The 22,244-nt window shown below is 38.9% G+C and overlaps 1 protein-coding gene across 2 annotated transcripts in view; it reads right to left on the bottom strand.

The window, feature by feature from the left end:
* Positions 1-22,244, bottom strand: part of AMOT (angiomotin) — a 63,070-nt gene that overhangs the window by 11,804 nt on the left and 29,022 nt on the right. For both annotated transcript variants that reach the window (XM_090264614.1, XM_090264615.1), the window contains exons 6-10: positions 21,537-21,681; positions 20,618-20,710; positions 18,000-18,145; positions 3,829-3,978; positions 2,869-3,059 (exon numbers count right to left, since the gene is read on the bottom strand). In XM_090264614.1, coding sequence (XP_090120740.1) covers positions 2,869-3,059; positions 3,829-3,978; positions 18,000-18,145; positions 20,618-20,710; positions 21,537-21,681 — 725 coding nt within the window. The remainder of the gene's footprint in view (positions 1-2,868; positions 3,060-3,828; positions 3,979-17,999; positions 18,146-20,617; positions 20,711-21,536; positions 21,682-22,244) is intronic.

Here is a 22,244-nt window from a genome sequence, read left to right as displayed (position 1 = left end):
TTCAGTGAATTTTTCTGAAGATTCTTTCAACATGTTCATGCATATCATGATGGGTGATTTACGAGCACACCTGCCTACACCATGCTGAATGTTCAGCAGTTTTTGACCAAAAATGGCATGACCCCTGTGCCCTACCCTCCCTATTCTCCTGATCTCTCATGTCACTTTTTTTGTTGTTTCCCCAAATGAAAAAAGTCCTCAAAGGGAAACATTTTGCCAATGTGGAAGAGGTGAAACAAAAAATAGCAGAAGCACTAAAAGGCATCAGAATCAATGAGTTCAAAAACTGCTTTGAGCAGTGGAAAAAACACCTCAAAAGGAGTAGTGCATCAAATGGAGAATACTTCGAATATGACTGAAGTTTAAACATGTAAGAATAAATATCTTCAGTGTTTTTTGGGGGCACCCCCTCGAACATAGAACCCAAGCATGCCATTAAAATGGGGCACTAGATTTAGGGATTTCAATTACAGAGTTAGAAACCATGTCCTTTTTTCTTTCATTCTTTTTTTCTCTTTCCTTTCTTCTTCTTTTTTCTTTCCTTTCTTCCTTACTCAAATATATGTTGGGCACTTTCCATCTGTAGCCCATATCCTGGGCATTCAAAAATTATTTTGGAACAAAACAGAATACTGTATAAAGCTTTTACCCCAAAAAGAGAAAAAGAGCAGATATTGGTCAATACTTATATTTAGGGCTTGGTGGAGGGAGACTGAAACCATTAGACAGGAAAGGAATAGCAGAAGATGTCAGAAAGGAAGGCATAAGAGCCCACAGATTCTGAAATAAAGTTTTCTGAATGTTACTTTCCGAATCTGAAATCTTGTAAATAAAAGTAAAAAAAGGAAACCAATGTCTATGACAGAATGTTAAGGGGCACTATCTTTGTAAACACAGTATAATTCTAGAAATGAAAGGGTATGAAGAAATCATCTGGCCCAATTCTTTGTTTTTACAGGAATTTGAATACAATCTCTCAATCTCTCCCATGGACTGGATTAATAGGTGTGCAAAAGGCACACAATACAGTTATGGAACATTTGCCTGAGGAATTATCGTAAGGTGTTTCTAGTAGAGGGGAACTGGCTGCTTTTTTATCATCTTAAATGATAAGGATGCACATTTTTCTGAAAATAGAGAAAACTTTCTACCTGGTGATTTAAAGGCATTCGATTTAAATTAAATCTACCTTGTGGGAGCCAATAGATTCAGGAAAGAAATCCATTTGAAAGGGGTTTCCCCTAATACTCAACTCTTTCCAGGAAGGAAGGAAGGGGGGTCACTTCTTCACACCAGGCCCCAGTGACAATCTCCTCATATTTTTCTTGACCTGGAGTCTTATTCTGAAGTTAGTTTCAGCAGTGAACTTCCCAGTACAAAGAGCCCTGGCTTTCTGATATTTTCTCACACTGCATAACTTCATGAGCCATATCTGTCTATGTTTCTGCTCAAAGACAACAAAACTACCTTAAATCTACTTTTCAGTGCTGGGGTTTCCTGAATAAATTCTGAACAAGTGCTGGGCACAGGTGTTTCTTTGGGAGCAAGGAGCTAAACTTAGGATGAATTCTGCTTCTACCCTACCTATAAACTTCTCGACCATTTTCTAGCATAGTATGGGTTTCTGTGCACTCTGTCACTACACTGGAATGTACTGAGCACACTGTTCTCAGAAACGAAAGATAGGTAAGCTTAATTCCATGAGTAACTCAAAATCAAAACACAGGCCATTTTAATCTATTTAAGGTTTATAGAAGGTATGTGAAAACAGGCAGAGCACATCAAAGAAATGTAAGACATCTTCCTGGAAAATTGGCAATAGGTTTACAAACCACCAGTCCACCTTTTAAGTTGACCTCCCTCTGACTTGGCACAAGAAAGACTCAAAACTAAATGTATAAATTGTCTCCTCCACACACACATCCCAGCCCAGTCTGGCAAGTGCTTCCAGACTCTTCCAGCTCACCATGTTCAGGAAAATGTTTAAAAAACGACACTATGACTCTTAGTCACTTTCTAGATAGAGACCTAGCTGGATGCAATATGCTATAGGCCACCTTGAATACCCAACTCAGACCAAGGCTCCATCTTTATCTCCATAGCCCATCTCATCTCATGATTTGAATCTAGTTTTTGTCTTTGTTTCATTCTTTCCCAACTGATGATTATGAACAGCAGAGAGCCAGACAAATTGAATAAGAACATCGTTTCCTCCAAATATCAAAAATCAATGTTCATACTGTGAAGAGGGGAACAATCCTCCTGCTACTTTCTTTCCTTTATCAAATAGAATGTGATGGCCTACATGTGATAGGCTCATGGACATAGAGAATGCAGCCTTCAAATATAGATCTTCTCAAAGGGCAGGGATAGATTCATGTTAAGCATAGCCTTTGGCATACCTTAGAGGAGTCAGAGCTATCAAATGGCAAGAGCCACTCCCGAGTGACATTTCATTTCTGAGTGGCATTTCTCTGGAGAGCTTTTCACTCCAGTTCAGGGGCTAAACAAAGAAACCTACACAGGTTGCTTAAAGAAATTGTGGCTCTGGTGAAGTAGGTGTGCAAACGTTCAGTTGGTCCCATCTGTGATCGTTCTGGCTCCTGAGGAAAGCTGAACTATGATTCCAATAAGTTTATAAGTAACTTTCATTTTCAAATCCTGGACCCTCTGCCCCCACAATCATTCAGTTCCTGCATAACCAGATGAAAGAAAACACACTTAAGCAGAAACTAGGGTGAAAAACGGAACATTATAGAAGAAAAAATAACACGCTGGAAAATCTAATTAGTCAACTTTCTGTTCTCCCTGACCCTCAAGCCCCGCTCCCTGCCTTTCAAAGAGTGACTATACCAGCCAAGTACTTACCTCTGAGCAGCTACAGTTGCAGCAGCATCCAGAGCAAAATGTCTCATCACATTTTCCTCTAAATACTTCTGCTCCCACTTAGTCATATCAGCTTCCAGGGCCAAGATCCTCTCTTCCTTCTCACGAAGGAGCTCCATCAGTGCAGTGGCATTGTATTCTGAAACACTGGTAGGCTGTGAGGTGCCCTGGCGCTGTAGGGGGAGATGTCGAGACCCCTCAGATTAGCAGAAACAGCAGCATGGTGGTCAAGTCCCATCTGAAGAGTCCCTATATTTGGAAAGGATTACTGCCCAAGCCACTTCAGTTTGGATTATGATTCTGAAAGAAAAGGAATTCAAATTTCCTCCTAATCCCACAGGACAGTCTATCTTGGCCTTGAATATGGACTCCCTTGATTAAGAAAGGAGCTTGCCATATTAAATTGTCATGCTGCTCAGAAAGTGGATCAATGTTTTACAAACCACCATCTCTTATTACCTGCATGGTACACGATAAAAAATGGGAATTACAAATCTAGGCTGTGGTCTTTACCTTGGCCCTAACTTGTTTGACTTTCAGTGAGTCATACAACTTTTTCTGGGTCTTGATTTTCTTTCATCTAAAAATGAGGAGGGATATGGCCAGATGGTTCCAAAGACCATTTCCAATTCTAAAACGATTAGGAGTCTATTTGTATAGCATCTTCACTTCTTATTGGATCTACAGTTTCTGGGGTTCATGTGAAAAAATAAAAGGTGCAAGATAATAGACATTAAAGATTTTGCTGGGATAGGAAGCTAAGTAAGCAGGCTTCATCTTTATAATTAGAAGGCACTCTGGAGTAAGATCAAGTGGGGCAAAAATCCTAAAGATGGGCCTGAGGTGTGTTTTTGTTTGTTTGTTTTTTGTCTTCATGTTTTGTCAAACATCAAGGGGGAAAAAACCAATCAGGAATGTTCCTTTTCTTTAAGTTCTCCAAACCTGTTGAATTCTGAGGGATTCCAGTTCTCTCTCCAGTCGTGTCCGGAGACGGTGCTCCAGCTGCTCACGTTTTTCACATGCAGCCTGGAGCTGTACAAGGGCCTGCTGCATCTTCTCCACCTTATCTACATACACTTGCTTCTTTTTCAGCTGAAAACCCAGGTTCACGCAGTCACAAGATGGAAGGAAAGAGAAGATCAGTTATGTGCTCACCCCCCAATTCAGCCCTCTGTTTAGATCTCTTCCTCTCCAGCTCTAAAATAGTAAATTATGAAGTTTTTTTTTTACAATGAGTAGCAGGATGCCTTGAATTTATTATACAGAGAATGTGACAAGGGACAGAAATTAGGAGCCCATTTTTAATCTCTTCCTCCTTCCCCGTATCTATTTCCACTAGTAGAGTCTAAGGAACACTCTACTGATGGAAATAATAGTAGATGGCAAGCTCTTAAGATTCCCATTGTTAGATGACCTCACTTCTGTTCTTTACTCCAAACTATAATATTCTGGGGAAAGGTGTATCTTACTTTGGTCATTACAGCAGAGATATGCTAAAAACAAAAAAAGAACACTCTAGAGAGAAAGACTTAATTTGGCATGGAAAGGAAGCCCACACCACCCTTTATGTAGCTGTCTCCTCTCCAAATGAGAGAAAAAGGGTGGTCAATTGCTGAAAGTACAAGGAGTCTATAATTTTTTTTGAATTTGCAGTCCTGGTAATTACCTTTTATTAGAAGAACAGAGATTATTTGTAATTTCTGCCTCACTTATGAGCCTAGTTGATAATACTGGACTATAATCTCCCAACCTTTTTTTCTGTCACCTTTAAAGATTCCAAAACACTCAAATTAATGAATCAAATCTAAAACTAACTAAGTCAAAGGTGCCTCTTCCTCTTTAAAAGCCTATGAGTCATATCCAAAAGTGAAGGTAGAAGTAGGCTTGGGTTAAGAATATAAATTCTTGTACCCTTGCAACTTACTAGCCAAATCCTGGCTCCATGGGAATGAAGAAATGAGAAGTTCCCTTTAAAGAATGTAAACACACCCTCAACAACTAAGAAGGCGGGGGAAAGTGCATCCTTCCCAATTTGTTAGTAAATGAACAGATTATGCTTTTTTATTAGACTTGTGGAATGCCTGCCTTGCTAATAAAATCAACCCATGGACTATTTATAAAGCAGACAATTTTCCAATTGTCATCATCATTTTCATGGAAGCTGAGGTTAGGGATACTTTCACTATTATGACTTAAGTCTGAAAACATTATTGATAAGTTAATCAAAAGGAAATTCAAGAATTCAGCTAAGCTGTAACTTTCCAAGAAATTCCTAAGCCCTTAAGCTACCTACCAGCATTGCCCATACCCACTTAGCTGGGGCCAAGCCAGAATAACCTGGCTGCCCCATTGCAGAAGCCAGGTAACTGATTAATGGTAATGTGTTCAAATCACTGCTATCTAGAATGTCCAGTCAGACACCAATCTCATGTTCTAGTGGGGAAACTCTCTTGTCTTTTAACTGCTGTCGCCCCAAATTGGAATTGCTGAACTTTCTCCAGGTAGAAGAAAACCTATATTATATTTTCCAACCAGCCCCATGGTATGTTTTCTCTAGGTGACTGAAAAAAAAAAAAAACTTAAAATTTTTTTCTATACTTTCTTGACATTTCCTTTCATTCCAAGGTCTAGTTCAACCTAATCTTATAAACCAGATGCAGCGAATTATAAATCTAGATGTTTTTTATCCATTAGATCTTTTCCTAAGAAGTAAAACAAACGAACAAAAATTATGATTCTCTTTGTCTCAATAAGCTTAAGCCTTCCTTTTCTTGGATAGATGACTATTTATTTGGAACAACACTAACTAGAGTGTTGAAGACCTTTTAGGCCATGGATGTTTCTGCCTTCCTATTTGCTAAGCTTTGAATAATTGGAAAGCAGGAAATAATCCTCTATCCTTCACTTTTTGGGTTCTATAATCCTCATGAGCTATTTAAAGTTGAATGTGTTTATTTGTGAATCATTCTGAAAATCCTAGGAGATCAGTGTAATGTAAATGCAAAGAATGTTAGCTATAACTTCTAAGGCTTATAGCAGTTATACATAAAAGCAATTAAAGTTAGATAGCTTGTAGTTCTTGCCTTGATGGTAAAATACTGTGATGTAATCTCAGAGAACTGAAAAATAAGCAGTCCAGGTCAGGTAAATTTCTCCATGCTCTGACTTTCTTGAGAAAGAAAACCTCAATGTCTTACCAAAGCATCCCCAAAACATTCTGTAGCTGAGCCACCTCTCTGGACGGGAAAAATAATAAAGGACTAGGCAGTTTTCTGAGTTGACTGAACATAGGCATGCAGATCAGAGAACTTCCACAAAGCAGACCATGAAAAATGCCTTTACGCTTTCTTTCTTTATCACTAGGATGATGTCCCACAAGGTACAAGGACCGGTGCTGCTGACATAATTCCTCTACCTCCTTTAAAAGAAAGAGTGCAGCTCACCCATAAACACCATGATCACCTAGAAAATACTTAATCTCTAGATGAGTAAGGATAGAAAAAGACAACTCTTGCCCTGGTCAGATATGTCAGTTGGTTGGAGCATTGCCCTGATACACTAAGGTTGCAGGTTCAATCCCCAGTTAAGGCACACACAAGAATCAAGCAATGGATGTATAAATAAATAGAACAACAAAAACTGATGTTTCTCTTTCTCCCTCCTAAATAAATAAATAAATAAATAAATAAATAAATAAATAAATAAATGGAAAAAGACAACTCCTGGATGCTACCAATGCATGACCCTATAAATGCAATCAACAAAGTCATCTATCATCTAAGTTATATACTGTTTTCTATATCTCATCTATATGTAGAAAGAAACAAAGGTCTTTATGGTTTATTAAATTCACCACTATCCTAGATGTTATATGCTTCAATTTTACCTTTGTTATGAAAATCCTCTCTTTTTTCAGCCTCACGTCTACAAATTCATCTTCTGTGCTAGGCTTCTGAAATGTTAGATCAGTATCTGTGGCATCCTGGGCCCCCAATTTCACCTTCCAATGCTGGCAGAAATGTCAGTGGTTCTTCTTAGGTAAAGAGAGAGGCCATATAGTAAAATGGTAAAGGTCATGAGCTCTGGCCTCAGACTGCCCAAGTCCAAATCTTGGCTCTCCCATTCACTAGGTATGCAACCTTAGGCAAGCTACTTAATCTCCCTGAGCTTCCATTTACTCATTCATCAATAATATGGAGATGATAACATATGAAGTATTTAGTAGAGTATCTGGTACAAAAAGTACTCAAGAGTTTTTCTTTTTTAAAGAAAAAGTTAATGCCAAGTCACACATGCTCTAGTCCTTTCAACTTTCAACATTCACTCTAGATAGCCTTGACATGGTTCTCATTATCTCAGTAACTCTAATCACATCAATCTCTAATTAAAACACTAAAAATGCAGCAATTTTTCCCAGAAAGACATATAACATTAGGCCTCAAACACTTCATGATATACAGTTTCAGGTATCTTTATAGGATAAAAACCGTTCATTAGAGATACAATTAAATGCAAGCAATGAGTAGCTCCCATGACACCATATTCTCTCAAAATGATATGATTTACGGGCACCTCCACTTTAGAAGAAATAAATACTTTACCTACAGTTTAAGGTATTGTTTAACTAAAGACCCTTAGAGTGCATACCCCACAACATACACACATGCATGCTTATACACACACACACACACACACACACACACACACACAGATACATATCAGAAATTTCTATTTGACAGCAAAATGAAAGGGAAAGGAACTAGGTGGTAATCAGAGGACTTGGAATCTAATCCTAGCTCTGCTCTTAATGGTAATCTGCTTACCTGTTTTCAGCTCCAGAGACCCCATTTATAAAAAATGAGGAGGGTTTTCACAATCAGCAAATCAAAATGGTCAGCAGCAGGTCAAATCCAGCCATGCCCATTCACTTACCCATTGGCTATGGCTGCCTTCCTGCAGTAATGGCAGAGATGACCAGTTCCAGTTATAAAAGAAACTGTATGGTTCACAAAACTAAAAATATTTACTCTCTGGTCCTTTACAGATGAACTGTCAGGCCCTGGAGAGATTTTCAAACTGTGTTCCAGAGTACTAGTGTTCTGTGGAGCGCTTCAGAGGCCACTATGGTGGGTCCTCTGGTATGTGTTTTATATATTGGGATTTTACATAAAACTTCATTTCAAAAAAGACTGTTAACTCTTAGAATGAATATATGTGTGTGTGTGTGTTTATTTATTTGTTTTTGTTGTCTGTCTCCTCCAGAAAATGGGACTCCTATTTTACTTCACTCTATCATATTTTAACAGTTAACATTTTAGTATGGTTGCATAACTTATACTCCCGAGGACCCCATGGTATTTCACCCCTCATTGCCTTTGGACATGGCATTGCAGCTCTTAGAAACACCCTGTGTACTACGTTTTAAGAAGTTAAAACAACAACACTGGGCTGAACAGATGATCTCAGATGTTCTCTAATAGCCTTTTAATTCACAGATATTTTATGAATCTAAGCTTCCACCTTTCACCTTCAACACTGACCAATAAGTAAGAAGGCTAGGCAAGATGGGATCCTTGAATTCCATACAGGTACATGCATGCAAGAGACAGAACATAAATGCATGTAGTTTCTGTGAGATCTCAGATGATTTATTTCTCTGTTTTCAGTGTTCAAGGAAGTAAAAGTTCACTTAAAACATTCCCAAAGCTAAGGTAGGGACTCAGATCTAGAGATGGGTAGCCATGGTTCCCTAGGAGAAGCCAGGTGAATCATCAGTTAAACCAAATTCCCTCTAGATATTCAGTAAATGGAGGAAATCATTCCATCCATTCTGGGGGAAATCATTCCATCTATTCAAGTTTTCTTACCAAATGTCAATTTTCAAAAGCTTGTCAAAGCCCCCTTTCCCTAGTTCTAGGTTCTCCTAATATGATTCCTTAAGTCACTTACTTTCTGTCTTAACCATTTAGACCCACCTTCCCTTCCAATTTCACCTCGTTCACCTCTATACCAATAGTTCTTGTCTGGGCACAATTTTCCCTCCAGGGAACATTTAGCAACGTGTGAGACATTTTTGGTTGTTACAGCTGGGGGTAGGTTGCTACTGGCATGTCGTGGGTAGAAGCCAGGGATGCTGCTAAATATCCCACAGCGCACAGAACAGTTTCTTAGAAAAAAAAATAATTATCTGGCACCAAATGTCAATGATACTGAACTTGAGAAACTCTGCTCTATACCTCAGAACTACTGGAGAGCTCCTTCATGCCACACTTTCAACAGTTACTTATATTCCTGTTTTTAAGGTTATCATGCTGTCTTTCATCACAGACCTCTAGATGAGTGCAAAATTTCTCACTTTGACACTTAACATGCCCCAGACTGCTTTCATTTTCCCCCAAAATGCTATCCCTTGGACAGTTCAGCCATTATCATTATTTATCCTACTTTTCCAGTCTCAAAATTTTGGAATTGCTATTCTTCCCTTTCCTCTGCCCACTATATCTTATCTATCACTATGTCTTATTTCTAACTAACATCTCTCACATTCTTTCATTTCCTTATATTTTTATACCCTATATATTTTAAGTCTTTATTTCACAACTAAATTATTATAATAATCTAATATATCTCCTTACTTTCAGTTACCCTCTCCCACCTACATACAAGCACACATGTATACACACACACACATCACTCCATCCTACATACAGTTGTTATAGCAGACTTCCCCAAGTAGTACATTATGAAACTGCCCTATTAAAGAATAAAAGAAATCTATTGCTAGCATATCCACTCAAGTAGTATTGATTAGGTACCTGCTATATCCAAAATACTTGTATACCTGCTCTCTTACTTCTTTAGACAAGAGCTCTTCTCTCTCATCCATATCTCAAACCACTTAATACTTTTCAATTTACCCATGGTCTACTGTCAAATTCTCCCCTGTCCAGCCTAGGTGTGCCTCTTAAAAATGCCTTTATCAATATTCTAGGTTCCTACTGCTTTAAAATTCAACCAGGCCTACAATGCAAATGATCAACTTTGGTTTCAGTCTGATCATTTCATGTTTCCTTAACATATCAATAAACTCTTAAGGATTTCTTCCTTGAATAATCTTATCCTTGTTTTTCCCTAGAGCATGTCATACATAATGTTTACCCTACTAGTAATCATTTTATAATATTTCATTCATGTATATATCAAGGTCTGCCCAGAAGGTATCCAGCCATGTACTATAAAAAATAGAGACATATATTGAAGAAAATACAAGATACAAGAAACATTGTACATCGGGCAATGATGCCTCAGTCCCCTTCAAAGTAGGCACCTTGGGACCTCACACAGTTTTTCCAGCTGTCCCATCATATTTTCCTGAATCTCATCAATGGTTTGAAATGTCTTCCCTTTCAAAGGTGATTTTAGTTTTGGGAAAAGCCAGAAGTCATGGGGTAACAAATCTGGGCTGTGGGGGGCTGAGTCACATGGGTGATTTGATGTTTTGCCAAAAAACTCTGCATGAGACGTGATCACAAGCAGGCACGTTGTGATAAAGCTGCCAGTCACCAGTTGCCCATAGCTGTGGACTTCTGAATCATCCAAATAGTTTCCAAAGAGGAATGTTCAAGCTTACCGCAAAATCTGATACAGATTTGTTGCTCTACTCACTCAGGCATTTTGAATGCAACAGCCACACAGTGCACATGCTCACTCAACACCACCCCAACTGATTAGTACAGTAAAGTCATCATTGATGATGCATGTGCATTCCAGTCCACTCTCCTTGGCTGCCAGGTTACACTGATGTTATGCAAACCGTTCTCGTTGTATTAACAATGTGATATTTTTCTGGACAGACTGCGTATATCCATTCATTCATTCAACAGATATTTATTGAGTGACTATCATGTGGCAGGCCCTATTTTACACCTGAGAGCAGTAGTGATGCAATGGGAAGTCAAAGTCCCTGCTCCATTTGAGGGCAGTATTCAGTAAGCCACTTAAGAGTAGGGCCCTCCTATTTTCCTTCAATTGTCTCTTAGATTCTACTTCTAATTCACTGTTCACTATACTCTTGGTGACCAGTTATTAAATAACTATAAAATAGCAAAACAAATACGAGTATAGCTTAGCTAACTGCAAATATACAAACAAAAAACACACATTGTTAAATGCATTTACTTTGTTTGATAAGTCAAGATAAGGGTTTCAAATAATTCCTATTAAGAGATAAGATGTTTTAAGTTTTTATTCTTATTACAGTTGTCAAAAACTGTCCCCCTTTGTCCTCCTCTGTCCATCCCACCTCCCGCTCCCACAGTCAATCGCCACACTGTTGTCCATGTCCGTGGGTCATTCACACATGTTCTTTGACTAGTCCCATCCCCTTCTTCCCACCATCATCAACCTCCCTCCTCCCCTATGGTCCATTAGTCTGTTCCATGTTTCCATGCCTGTGGTTCTATTTTGTCCATTAGTTTATTTGGTTCATTAGATTCCTCTTATAGGTGAGATAAGTTTTAAAAGGGGAAAACGGAGAGAAAGCACAGCAGAAAAGCAACTTATTGAAGAACACAACAAATATTCTTGAGCTCAATCAATTATACTTTTCTATTGCACTTCTGCAACAATTTGAACCCATTCCCAAGCATTTGGCAGATATCTTAACCCCCTTCTGACTCAGGAAAATCTGATCCCTGTAAATGAATACCATGTGATGGCATCTCTTCCCTCCTTCCAACAACTGTGGATGTCTTTCAAATTTATTTTTTCAAGGATGGCTATACACAAAATTACTTCTAGAGATCCTATAGCTACCCATTTGTCTCAGCCATCTGCAAGGCAATGACTTAATCCTTAATCTTCTCCATTTACTCGCTGGTAAGCAAAGCATAGGGTGGGATATTTTGGAAGTACGAAATTTGTGTTTTTTACTAGATTTATCACTAACTGTATAATCTGTGTGCACTTTGTCAAAAGAAGATAAAACTTGAAAGATTTGTAGAGTGGTGTACAATAACATATTTGGAACTACTTTCAAAATGCTAAAATTTATTGGGCGTAGGAATGAATAGGTAGAACAGAGAAGATTTTTAGGGCAGTGAAAATACAATGAAAAAGAAAAAGAAAAAGGAAATACTATGTATGATACCTTATTGATGGATACACATTACTATTTCCAGGGGTGGGTAAAAGTAGGATTGCAGTTGTGAGGGCGTGAGACACAGTTTATTCTTGTATTATTATTATTTATTAATTATTGCATTATTTTCCATATGAACATCTGTAAACCTACTTTCACCCACCCATGGGTGATTATGATGCATCGAATAGGTTGATCAATTTTAACAAATATACCACTCTGATGGAAAATGGTGACAATGTGGGAAGCTATGCATATGTGGGGACAGTGAGAATATGGAAAAATCTATGTACCTTCCCTTTAATTTTTCTGTGAACCTACAACTGCTCTTAAAAAATAAAGTCTTAATAAATGATGAAGAAGTATACAGATGGATATATAAAGAGGGTGGGCTATTATTACTAGCTGGATGAACACTAACATATACAAACACTGAATGAGCTAAAGGACATTGAGACTAATAATACAGAACTGAGTCCAGTGCCACAGAGGACATCTTTAATTATGTCTTCCAATCTATTGCCTACAACTCTAAAAACACTCATTGAATCACAAATGTCACAATGGAAGTGCACTTTCATTCTCCTCTCCTTTATACAACCAGCTATATGTTGCTCCATGGGCTTTCACTGATTTTTGTTTGATTTGATTTAGCCTTACCCAGGAGTCCCTGGCTCCAAGTAACAGTTCCCTCTGAGGCAATTTGGTAACACTACCCTGGTATTAGCAAGCTGCCTCTGTCCACTGCCAAGAGACTGTGGTCTACTGGTGGATATTAAAAGAATTAAAGAGTAGAAACCATCTCTAGAAACTTGCTACCAAGGGAATGAAGTTCATTCTGTTAAAGAAACTAAATAAAAATACACAGGGCTTCCAATTTGGGAACTGCAAAAGCCAAAATCATCAGGAAAAACTGAGAAAATCAATAGAGAGGTCAATCCATCTCTATTAGGCGTGGGGGTATAATTTCTTAACATATTGGGTAGAGCAACACCTATTTAAAAAATATGCTGCCATAAATATAGGAAATGCCATCCTTAGATGAAATGTCCTTCGAATAATTCAACAAGTCATCAAAACATTCTGAAAGATTCCTGGTAGATATGTACTTTATCTGAATTCCTATCAACACTCTAAATGAATATATAATTTACACCCTTGGATCTTCCATCTAGATTTATAATTCATCATAACCATTGTGTGAATTGTAAGAAAATCTTAATGTTTGAAGAATATCGTGGATTAGACATATCAATGTCTATGCTTAGAATATCTTCCTTTAATGGTGAGAACCAAGAAGACTAGTTATGGTACTGTGTAGATAGGTGTAATGGCAGATAATTATGCATCTATAAAGCCCCCCCTCAAAAAAAAGAAGAAAAATCAAATAAGTAGCAAGATATCTAGAAATAATAGGGAATTTTAGCCATAGACACTCTAATGGTATAAATGGAGTAAAGAATTTTAGTTTGGAGGCTTGAGTTAAGTGGAAAAAGGGCTCTGGATAATGTACTGTCACTAAGAGTTATCACTGTGATGTCTAAATCATCACTAGCCATTGCAGTTCATAAAACGTTAACACTTGGCCCCCGGCTGGTGTGGCTCATCAGTTGGTTGGGCATCGTCCTGCAAACCAAAAGATTACTAGCTCGATTCCTGGTTTGGGCCCTATCTTTCTCCCTGCCTTCACCTTCTACAAAATAAAAAATTAAAATTAAAAAAAAGAAAGAAAGAAAAGGTTAACACTTGGGCCCCCTTTTCCTGCATATCTGTCGTTGTCATTCTTGCCTAAAGCTAAAGAACAAGACTCACTCATCTTTCTGTCAGTCCTCCTTCATTCCTCTCTGTTCCTTTCTGTACACTTTGCTCAGTATAAGCAGCCCACCCACAGCATCTTCCCTCTTTGATCTTGCCAGGGCCTTTTTCCCACCACCCCTAAAACAATTACCCAAGTGGTGGCTCGGCTCTGGATCATAAGACAACAGCCAGCCAGAAGCCCAGACTGCCTTGAGCCTTGTGAATGAATACGCCAGGCATCTGTCGAAACTCTCCAGTGAGGTCAAATTAGTGGGGGCAGGGGAAGGTCTCTTTGAATGGGAGAATACGATGGTTGCTGTAGGACACAAAATTCTTTTGACTTGGAGTTTAATGAGCCTCCACTTCAATAGGACATACGTGTCCCAAAAGATAAGGGCAAGGATGGAAAGGAACCATTTGCCTCAGCTGGCTGCCTGCTGCGTAGCCTGAAGATTGGTGGCAAATCCTGGATCATAGTAACTCACAAAAAGAAAAGTTCTGCTCTTTAGTTAGAGTGCTATTCTCTTCCCAGCAAGATATCTCCCTCCATGTCAGTAGAGCAGGGTCCATGAGAGAATCTATACTGAACCTCAAAGAGGAAGTGCAGGAGAAAGTTCTCTGTAAGCCTGAGACACCATTTCTGTGTAGAGCTTAGAACACAGTGAATACAGCATCATGGGCAAGAGACTTAATGGGATTAGAAAGATGAAATGGATTTCAGGGAAAGTATCAAAATTATGACTCTGTAGAGAGAAAGGTAAATAAATGCATGCATGGATCCTCAAACCATTCAAGTAGTAATAATCTTTCACTGACCATCTTTTAAAAAATGTTTAAATTTTCATTTCTTTATTTATTGTTTAGAGAGAGGGGAGGGAAGGAGAAAGAGAGGGAGAGAAACATCAATGTGAGAGAGAAATGTTGATTGGTTGCCTCTCGTACATGCCCTGACCAGGGACCAAACCCTCAACCTGGGCACCTGCCCTGACCAGGTATCGAACAGGTGACTTTATGCTTTGCGGGATGATGCCCAACCAACTGAACCACACCAGTTAGGGCCATATTTTAAAAATTAAGATAAAACTGACATATAACACTGTATCGGTTTCAGGTGTACGATACAATGACTTGACATATATATTAATCTGAACATCTTGATGCAGTTCAAAACAGATACCTGAGCTACCTTGTACTTAGTAAGTTAACAAAATATTTCCTAGATGAAAGGCTTAATTTAGGTAATTTTCCCTACTTCTCATTTGCTAAGCAGACTAAAAAGGTTTCCTTTAGAAGAACTCCTAAGAAAAATGTATGCTGCCATTTCTAAACCATAACCAAATTATTGCTTTATAGAAGACATAGGCAGGGATCTGACATAGCCCTCTGCTTTCAAACATGACCTTACTTGAGCCATCTCGGAGAGCAGGATATATTTTTCTATTCATAATGCCCTTCTTGATTTAGAAATTTACTAATTTTGTTAAGGAATCACAATAAAGACTCCTTACTAGATTAGTTCTAGAGCTACCTATTCACCTTAAATATCTCCTTAATGTTCCATACTTAAAAAAATTTTATCCCAGAAAGAAAGAGGCCTAATGGGGGCTGAGTCACAGCAGAAAAGCAAAACTTCAAAGAACTAATACTAACTTTGAGCAAACCTTGCTCTGATAAGCTGCTAAAACAAAAAGGGAAATAAGAACCAGTATGTTTTCCCTGAGTTGTGATTTCAAGCCTCTCCATGTGCTAGGGGTGATCTGATTTGAGTCTTGAAGACATTACATGGCCTCTGCCTCTGGATTCTGTTGGGGAGAAGGCTACCAGCCTGCTCTGCCTATCACATGTTCTACCTTCTGTAACAACAGCAACTCAGAATTTCCCAACAACTAGATTACATGAAAAAATACAAGTTGGCTGAGGACTAAAAACAATAATTGATGAGCTTATTTGAGATATCTGGTCACTACATGCAACCATTAAATCATGGGCCAATATTTAGGACTTATCCTTTAAATTATAAATTATAAATTTACCTATTTGGTGACAGGGCCTTGGAAAAGGACTAAAAATCTCTAGAACAAATGCCCAGAAAAGCCTCAGGAGTTTGAAAGCAGAAATGTTTTTCAGGCAACTCTTTCATTGAGGGCTTCCCAGTAGGAACTACAGATTAATATTCTCTCCATACAAGTATTTTTTCATAATTAATAACCAGTTACCATTGAGCCCTCAGACACTGTAAACCAAGATGGTTGCAGAGTCTTCGTCCCCACTTATCTCCACCTAGTTGGTCACCCTTCTTGGAAGGGCAGAACGAGGTTGTTTTATACAACCCAACCTCAGAGCAATTGGGATAATCTTCTCATAGTATGTTGAAAAAGAGGCCCAATGGGTAAAGCAATTTTTTTTAAATTAAAAGATGCAAAGGTTATTAAATCTGAACAGGTGCCCACATTTTCTTTTTGGGAATGGAACCAACGGATGATTCAGACTGGGAGACAGGCAGCAGGGTCTAGGGAATGAAGAGTCATGAGATTCCAGTTTTATTCCTGGCTCTACCCAAGACTTGCCATGTGACCACCAGCAAACTACTTCTCAGCGGGTCTCTCAGTTTTCCCTTCTCTAAAAGAATATAGTCTTATCCTCATCATATAATTCACTCTGTGATTTCCTTGCAAAAAGGGCAAGGAAGGGAATATACGATGTATAGCAAAAGGCTAAAGGGTGTGCTAAACTCCCTAGACTTGGACACCAGGAACATATAAGTATTCCTTATTTACAATAGCGCATTTATTGATATTTCTGATATAAACAACTCATGAAGCAAGACACTGGCGTCATTTTACACAACCCGAAGTTTAACAATTAAGCAATTCGGGTAAAAGGACATCATAGGTTAGATAGTATTACCTTCTAGAACAGTATAAACCTACAACACAGCTCCAACAAACATTTTAATACCCAAGAAAGGAAGCAAAGTGTATATATATATGTCGGGAGATCTCTAGGAACTAGAACCATTTTTACTGAGAGTGGGAGGAACAAACAGGCACTTAGTGAAGGTAGGAAAGATACCTCACCTACAATAGCCAGAATGTTGAGGGCTTGTTCAATAAACACTTTGGTCTCAAATTTATATAACTTCCAACTTGTTTACTTACAATTTAAATTTTACAATAGGTAAGTCAGCAAGTTATGAAATTTTCTTTACCAAGTTATACTTTACCACCATTTTTTTTTTCTTTTTGCTGGAACACACCTACTCCCTGAAGTGTAAAACATCTAAGAGTTAGAAGTACTCTGATACAATGACAACTGTCATCCAAGATCAATTAATGACAAGCCAACTGCAAAGCTCCCTGTATTTCACACAAACACAGCTTATTGTTGAAACTGAGTAACATCTATATCAAGACTAATCAGATACATATTAATCATATGCTTAATAGTTTGGGGGCCCTTGCATTTGTCAAGGGAAGGATCCAGTCTTGCACACTTCTGAAAACTTCACCCCACCACATACTTACATTCCAGAACCTAGCTGGTAAGAGTCAGGACACATCTTTTGGCTTGTCAAAAAATGTAAACTGTCCCTGGGTTCCATTCTGTCCAAAACTCCCTAGATTGCTTTTATCCTAAAATCAATCTGAGAAGTAAGTCAAACAACAAGAGGCAGAGCCATCAAGATTCTTTTTCACCTGTGGGAACCAACATCCCACTGAGCATGAGGAGACAAGGACCATTCTGATTTCAAGATCCTTGGAGTACTTTAAATTATCTGAAATAATTTTCTAGTCCTTCCACAATAAAGTCCCATAAGGGGGGGGAGGGAGGGAGAGAGAGAGAGAGAGAGAGAGAGAGAGAGAGAGTGTGTGTGTGTGTGTGTGTCTCCCAGGCCACAGGCTTAAGGCAGGGCTAGGTATACAGTAAGAACTTGGGGGAGCATGTTAACTTATTATATGAATGAGCAAATGGAAATTGCTCCTTGACTGTGGCAATTTTGTATTCTGGAGTAAAAGGAAGGAACTTGAAGAAAAAAGAAATCAAAAGCCACATACCTCAGACGGTACTTTTCTGTTGGGGGACTGCGCAACTGCTAGTTCACCAAAATTGGGAGCCCCCAGGGCCCTCGATTTCCCAGCTCTTTCACCCTCAGGCTACCGGAGGAAACTACACATACCTCTTCCTCAAGCTTTACCACTTTGGCCTGGGCATTGCTTAAGGCCTGGTCTCGGATTTCGATGTGTCGTCTTTGGTCCTCGTTGGTAGAACGGGCAGTGGCCAGCTCTGCTTCAAGCTTCTCCTTCTCACGTTGGCTTTCCTTATCTATCAAGACATGAAATACCAACACTGCCATTCTAAAGCTGGCTCAAAACCTTACCTGAGCATAACTGTCAATCACACCCATTACTAAATATTCTAGTGTGCTAACACATACCTAAATGAACCAGGAAACCAAGATCTTGACTCTATGATTAGCTCTACCACTAACTTGTTGTATAAATCAAGAACAGTCACTTAATGGTGGTTGTTGTACAGAAGCAATTGAGAAAGTAGATATAAAGACTGTTTTGAAAAGTATTTCACAAAAGATAATAGACACACTCATCAGAAGAACAAGTAGGCTTGTCTAATCATTTTTATGTCCTCAAATGGTCTTGCATTGGCAAAAGAACAATTGAAGCACCCCTGTCAATGTCCCCATTGTTTCCTCAAGAAACTGTATCAAATCAATCTAAAAACTGTATTTCATAAAATGCCCAAAACTTCAAATCCTGCCTTTACTAAAATTTTTAAAACTGAGATCCATAATCACATTGTACCTACACATGACCATGACACACATAGCCATTCTCCATGCCTCTCTAGGCCCCTCCGCTTCTAACTAGGACAGACCTTGTACCAGAAACTCGAATGAGCAGTTTTGATTCTCATTTGGAGATGAAGTACTCTTCCTCTTGAGACCTTAATACTTGAGGTTGTAGGAGAAACGTTAATAGTGCAGCCTTGCCTTCCTTCCCACTCTGACTTTACGTATCTATTCACATGTAACTTGGAAAAAATGAACATTTGTTGAATACTTACTGTATATCAAGTATTGTTATAAACTTATGAACTTAATACTTAGGACAACCATATAAGGAAGATATTATTCTCTTCTCCATTTTTCATCAGAAAACAGAGACTCAGAGGACTTGAGTAACTTGCACAAGTACCACAATTAGCAAGATAAGTAGTGGAAACCATTCTTAAGGCCAAGCTGTTCTAAATGCTTTCTACTGTACAGTAGTTTGAGCACATTCATCAGGGAGGCTTTTCAAGAGGGCTTTTTTGGCTCCTGCCACAGTTCCAACCAAAAGCAAAGTCCAAGGGCAAGAGAAATTAAAGGGCCACAATTCATGCCCTCTTCCATGCCTACGGGGTGGAGCCCCCTCTTCCCTTCTAGAATCATTTAAGTCTTTCACTCTGCTGTTAGTTTGATTTGCTAAATTACCACATTTTATAAATTAGTAGCAGAGCTACTAGGACACCTGAAATAGCCACTCCACACAGGGAGGACTGTCGACTAATAGATCCTGGCCAAGAATCCATACATTTTTTTGTTTTGTTTTGTTTTGTCCTGGGAGGCTGCCACCCTTTCTACCAGTGAACTAGCTTCCAGGGTAACCGTGACACCAGAAAAGCAACTTCACAACAATTTACACTAGGCACTGATGACACCAGAAAAACTGCATTCCTTCCTCTAAGACATACTGACAAAACAACAGGAGGTTCAGGGAAACGAGAAAGAAAATGTCCCAGTTCTGAAGCCAGAGCACAACAGAGCAACCCAGAAAGGGAGGGCAATATTGCAAGTGAAGATCAAATAAACTTGTAAAAGCTGACTTGAAATTACATGGAATGATTTGAAAGGGTCGTGTGGAGGCCCAGCAAAAATGGGGCCTGACAAGTCCCACCAAGCACTACTCCAGCTGGGAGCCATACTGAGGGAGGCTGTGGGTAGAGGACACCAACTAAGGGTATCTGCACAAGTGGAGGTAATTCCTGTTTCCCGCGAACTCATTCTCCCTATGGGCTCAATCCACTGTGTAGTTTTTATTGCTTGTTTATAATGGCAGTTGGAAAGAATGAGGCATTGTCTAGCTGGGTGGAGTCCATTAGGGACTGATAAAGAAGAGGATTAATTCATTGTTCTGGTCTTGGGAGTACTTCCAGACAAAGGGAACCCTATTATAAGGAAAACATAGCTCTGCAATCCCCCATATCCTCCAACTCTATAATCATAGTCACTAGTTCAGGCCATAGCATTGCTCCCCCTCTAGCTACCCTTCTAGTCCATGAATGGGTAATGATATGATAATACAAGGTGTTTTAACTAAGTGAGTTCCAGGAGCAGGTTAGGTATTGCAAACATTATCAATCCTGCATGCTAATCCCATCTTTACCACAGCCAGCACATGGAGCCTTCAACAACAAATCTTGTCAACATTAAGGTACCCCATGGCTACTAAGGTCCTTTTCAGCTAGCCATGACAAAAGTAGGTATTTCAAGGGACTTCTCTGGTTTAATACAAAAAAAAAAGCCATATGGGTGTGACTAGATGCTGTGGCAAGCAGCCTTCTTGGCCTAGAAAGTAAAGAACAAATTCTCCCAAATTCATGCCTGAACAGGAGAAAATATTCCCTAGATGAAATTCACTCTGTCCTGGCTCTTCTAGGCTAAATAGAACTGTGTGACTTTTTCCCACACCTTGTTCCCATCCACACAATGCCTGCTGCTAAAGCTTTCAGACTTACTTTTTGCAAAGAGCTGAGAGATGGTTTTCCTGGTATCCTCTGTTCCCTCATATTCCTTCTCCGCAAGCTGCTTGTTGGCAGTTTCCAGACGCTCTGTGGAATTCAAACACAATCAACAGAGCCCCATATACAAACTTCTATGCACATGCTGTTGGCCCTTTCAATATTGTTCTTAGGCAAAACAAGCCTGCTTCTTCTTGTTACACAGAAATGCACAACACAGATACAGGTCTGCAAATGTGGATTCCCAAATAATACCAGACCATGTGCAGCAAAAGAGGAGTTGAGTACTTAACAGTTTCACTCCTCACTGACAAAACCTTAGTGCAGAATTCTAAATTTCAACAAAGGAGTCAATCCTGCAAAATTTATCTTTCATTCACCTGTAGAAAAAGCACCAAAGGTATTAAGTATAAAGTCTTTAAAATCATGTAATGTCAAAGCTGAAAGGGGAACATAGCCAGCATACAGTTGAGATCCCTCATTTTATAGATAAGATAACCTAAATCCAACGATAGAAAATAATATCCCCAAGGTCATCAGTTTTGAAGGTGGCGAAAGGGTTATTTCTCACCATCTTCAATATTATCATGTAAAGGTAAAAACACAAGGAGGGAGTCCTAGAAACAATGGAAGATAACACTATTTCAATCTTGCACAGCCAAAAGAGCAGCCTCCACTAAACCTATAAAGAAAGAGAGGCAGCACTGATTGTGAGGGTGAGCTAGGTGAGTCCAGGAGTCCCAGGATGGGTACCATCTGATTAACACACCAGCTCTTCCCACCTTGATTAAATGAGCTTAGGGTCAAGTACTATCACAGTAATTTATTAGTCATATTAGTAGGCTGAACAAAACTAAGAGCCTCAATGTATGCTCCTTCACCATCTTGGCTGATGCTTCAGATGTGATTCCCTCACCTCTCAGATCCCTGTTGAAGTCATGCATTCTCCGAATCTCCCCCTCAAGTTTGTTTCTCATGGCTTTCTCCAGGGCTTCTCTTTTGGAGGATGACTTCACAAGGTTCTCGTATGCCTCTGAGACACGCTGGATTTCTGTCTCCACCTGAAAAGAAAAAACACTGATAAGAACAGTTTCCCAGAAGGACTTCAGAATTCAACCTTGAGCTCAGTAATTATCTCACTGGGTCAGGACAGTTCCTCAGGTTAAAAACAAATACAGTTTCTGTTTTCAGAGAAGATGGTAGGAGAGAGTAAATTTTATAAGTATAGTTATAAGTGATTTTCATATCTAAGCATTTTTTAATTTTGAAAATAATAATGTATATAGTATGAAGATAATGTTATTCTAGAGCACTCAAAGGGCTTTCACATGTTTATTTCAATTTACTCTGAGATCTGTCTAAACAAGGATACCTCTCCCCAGTTTAGCAGACAAAAGAGTTAAGTTGCCTTTTCCAACATGAAATTAGTGGCAGAAGCAAACCCTAAAAACTCTAAACCTCAGACTCATGCAGTAGTTCAGTTCAATTTAGCAAATATTTACCAAGGGCCAAATATTTACAAGAAAATCTTTAAGGCACTGTGGATATGTAAATATGAGTGGGGACAGTATTGCTGCCCTCAAGGAGCTTTTGAGCTAATCAAGCAAAAGAATATAGGGAAAGA

The sequence above is a fragment of the Furipterus horrens genome, unplaced genomic scaffold (assembly GCF_987537825.1).
Source record: "Furipterus horrens unplaced genomic scaffold, mFurHor1.1.pri manual_scaffold_17, whole genome shotgun sequence".
NCBI classification, from domain to species: domain Eukaryota; kingdom Metazoa; phylum Chordata; class Mammalia; order Chiroptera; family Furipteridae; genus Furipterus; species Furipterus horrens.
This window is presented reverse-complemented; position numbering and strand designations above follow the sequence as displayed.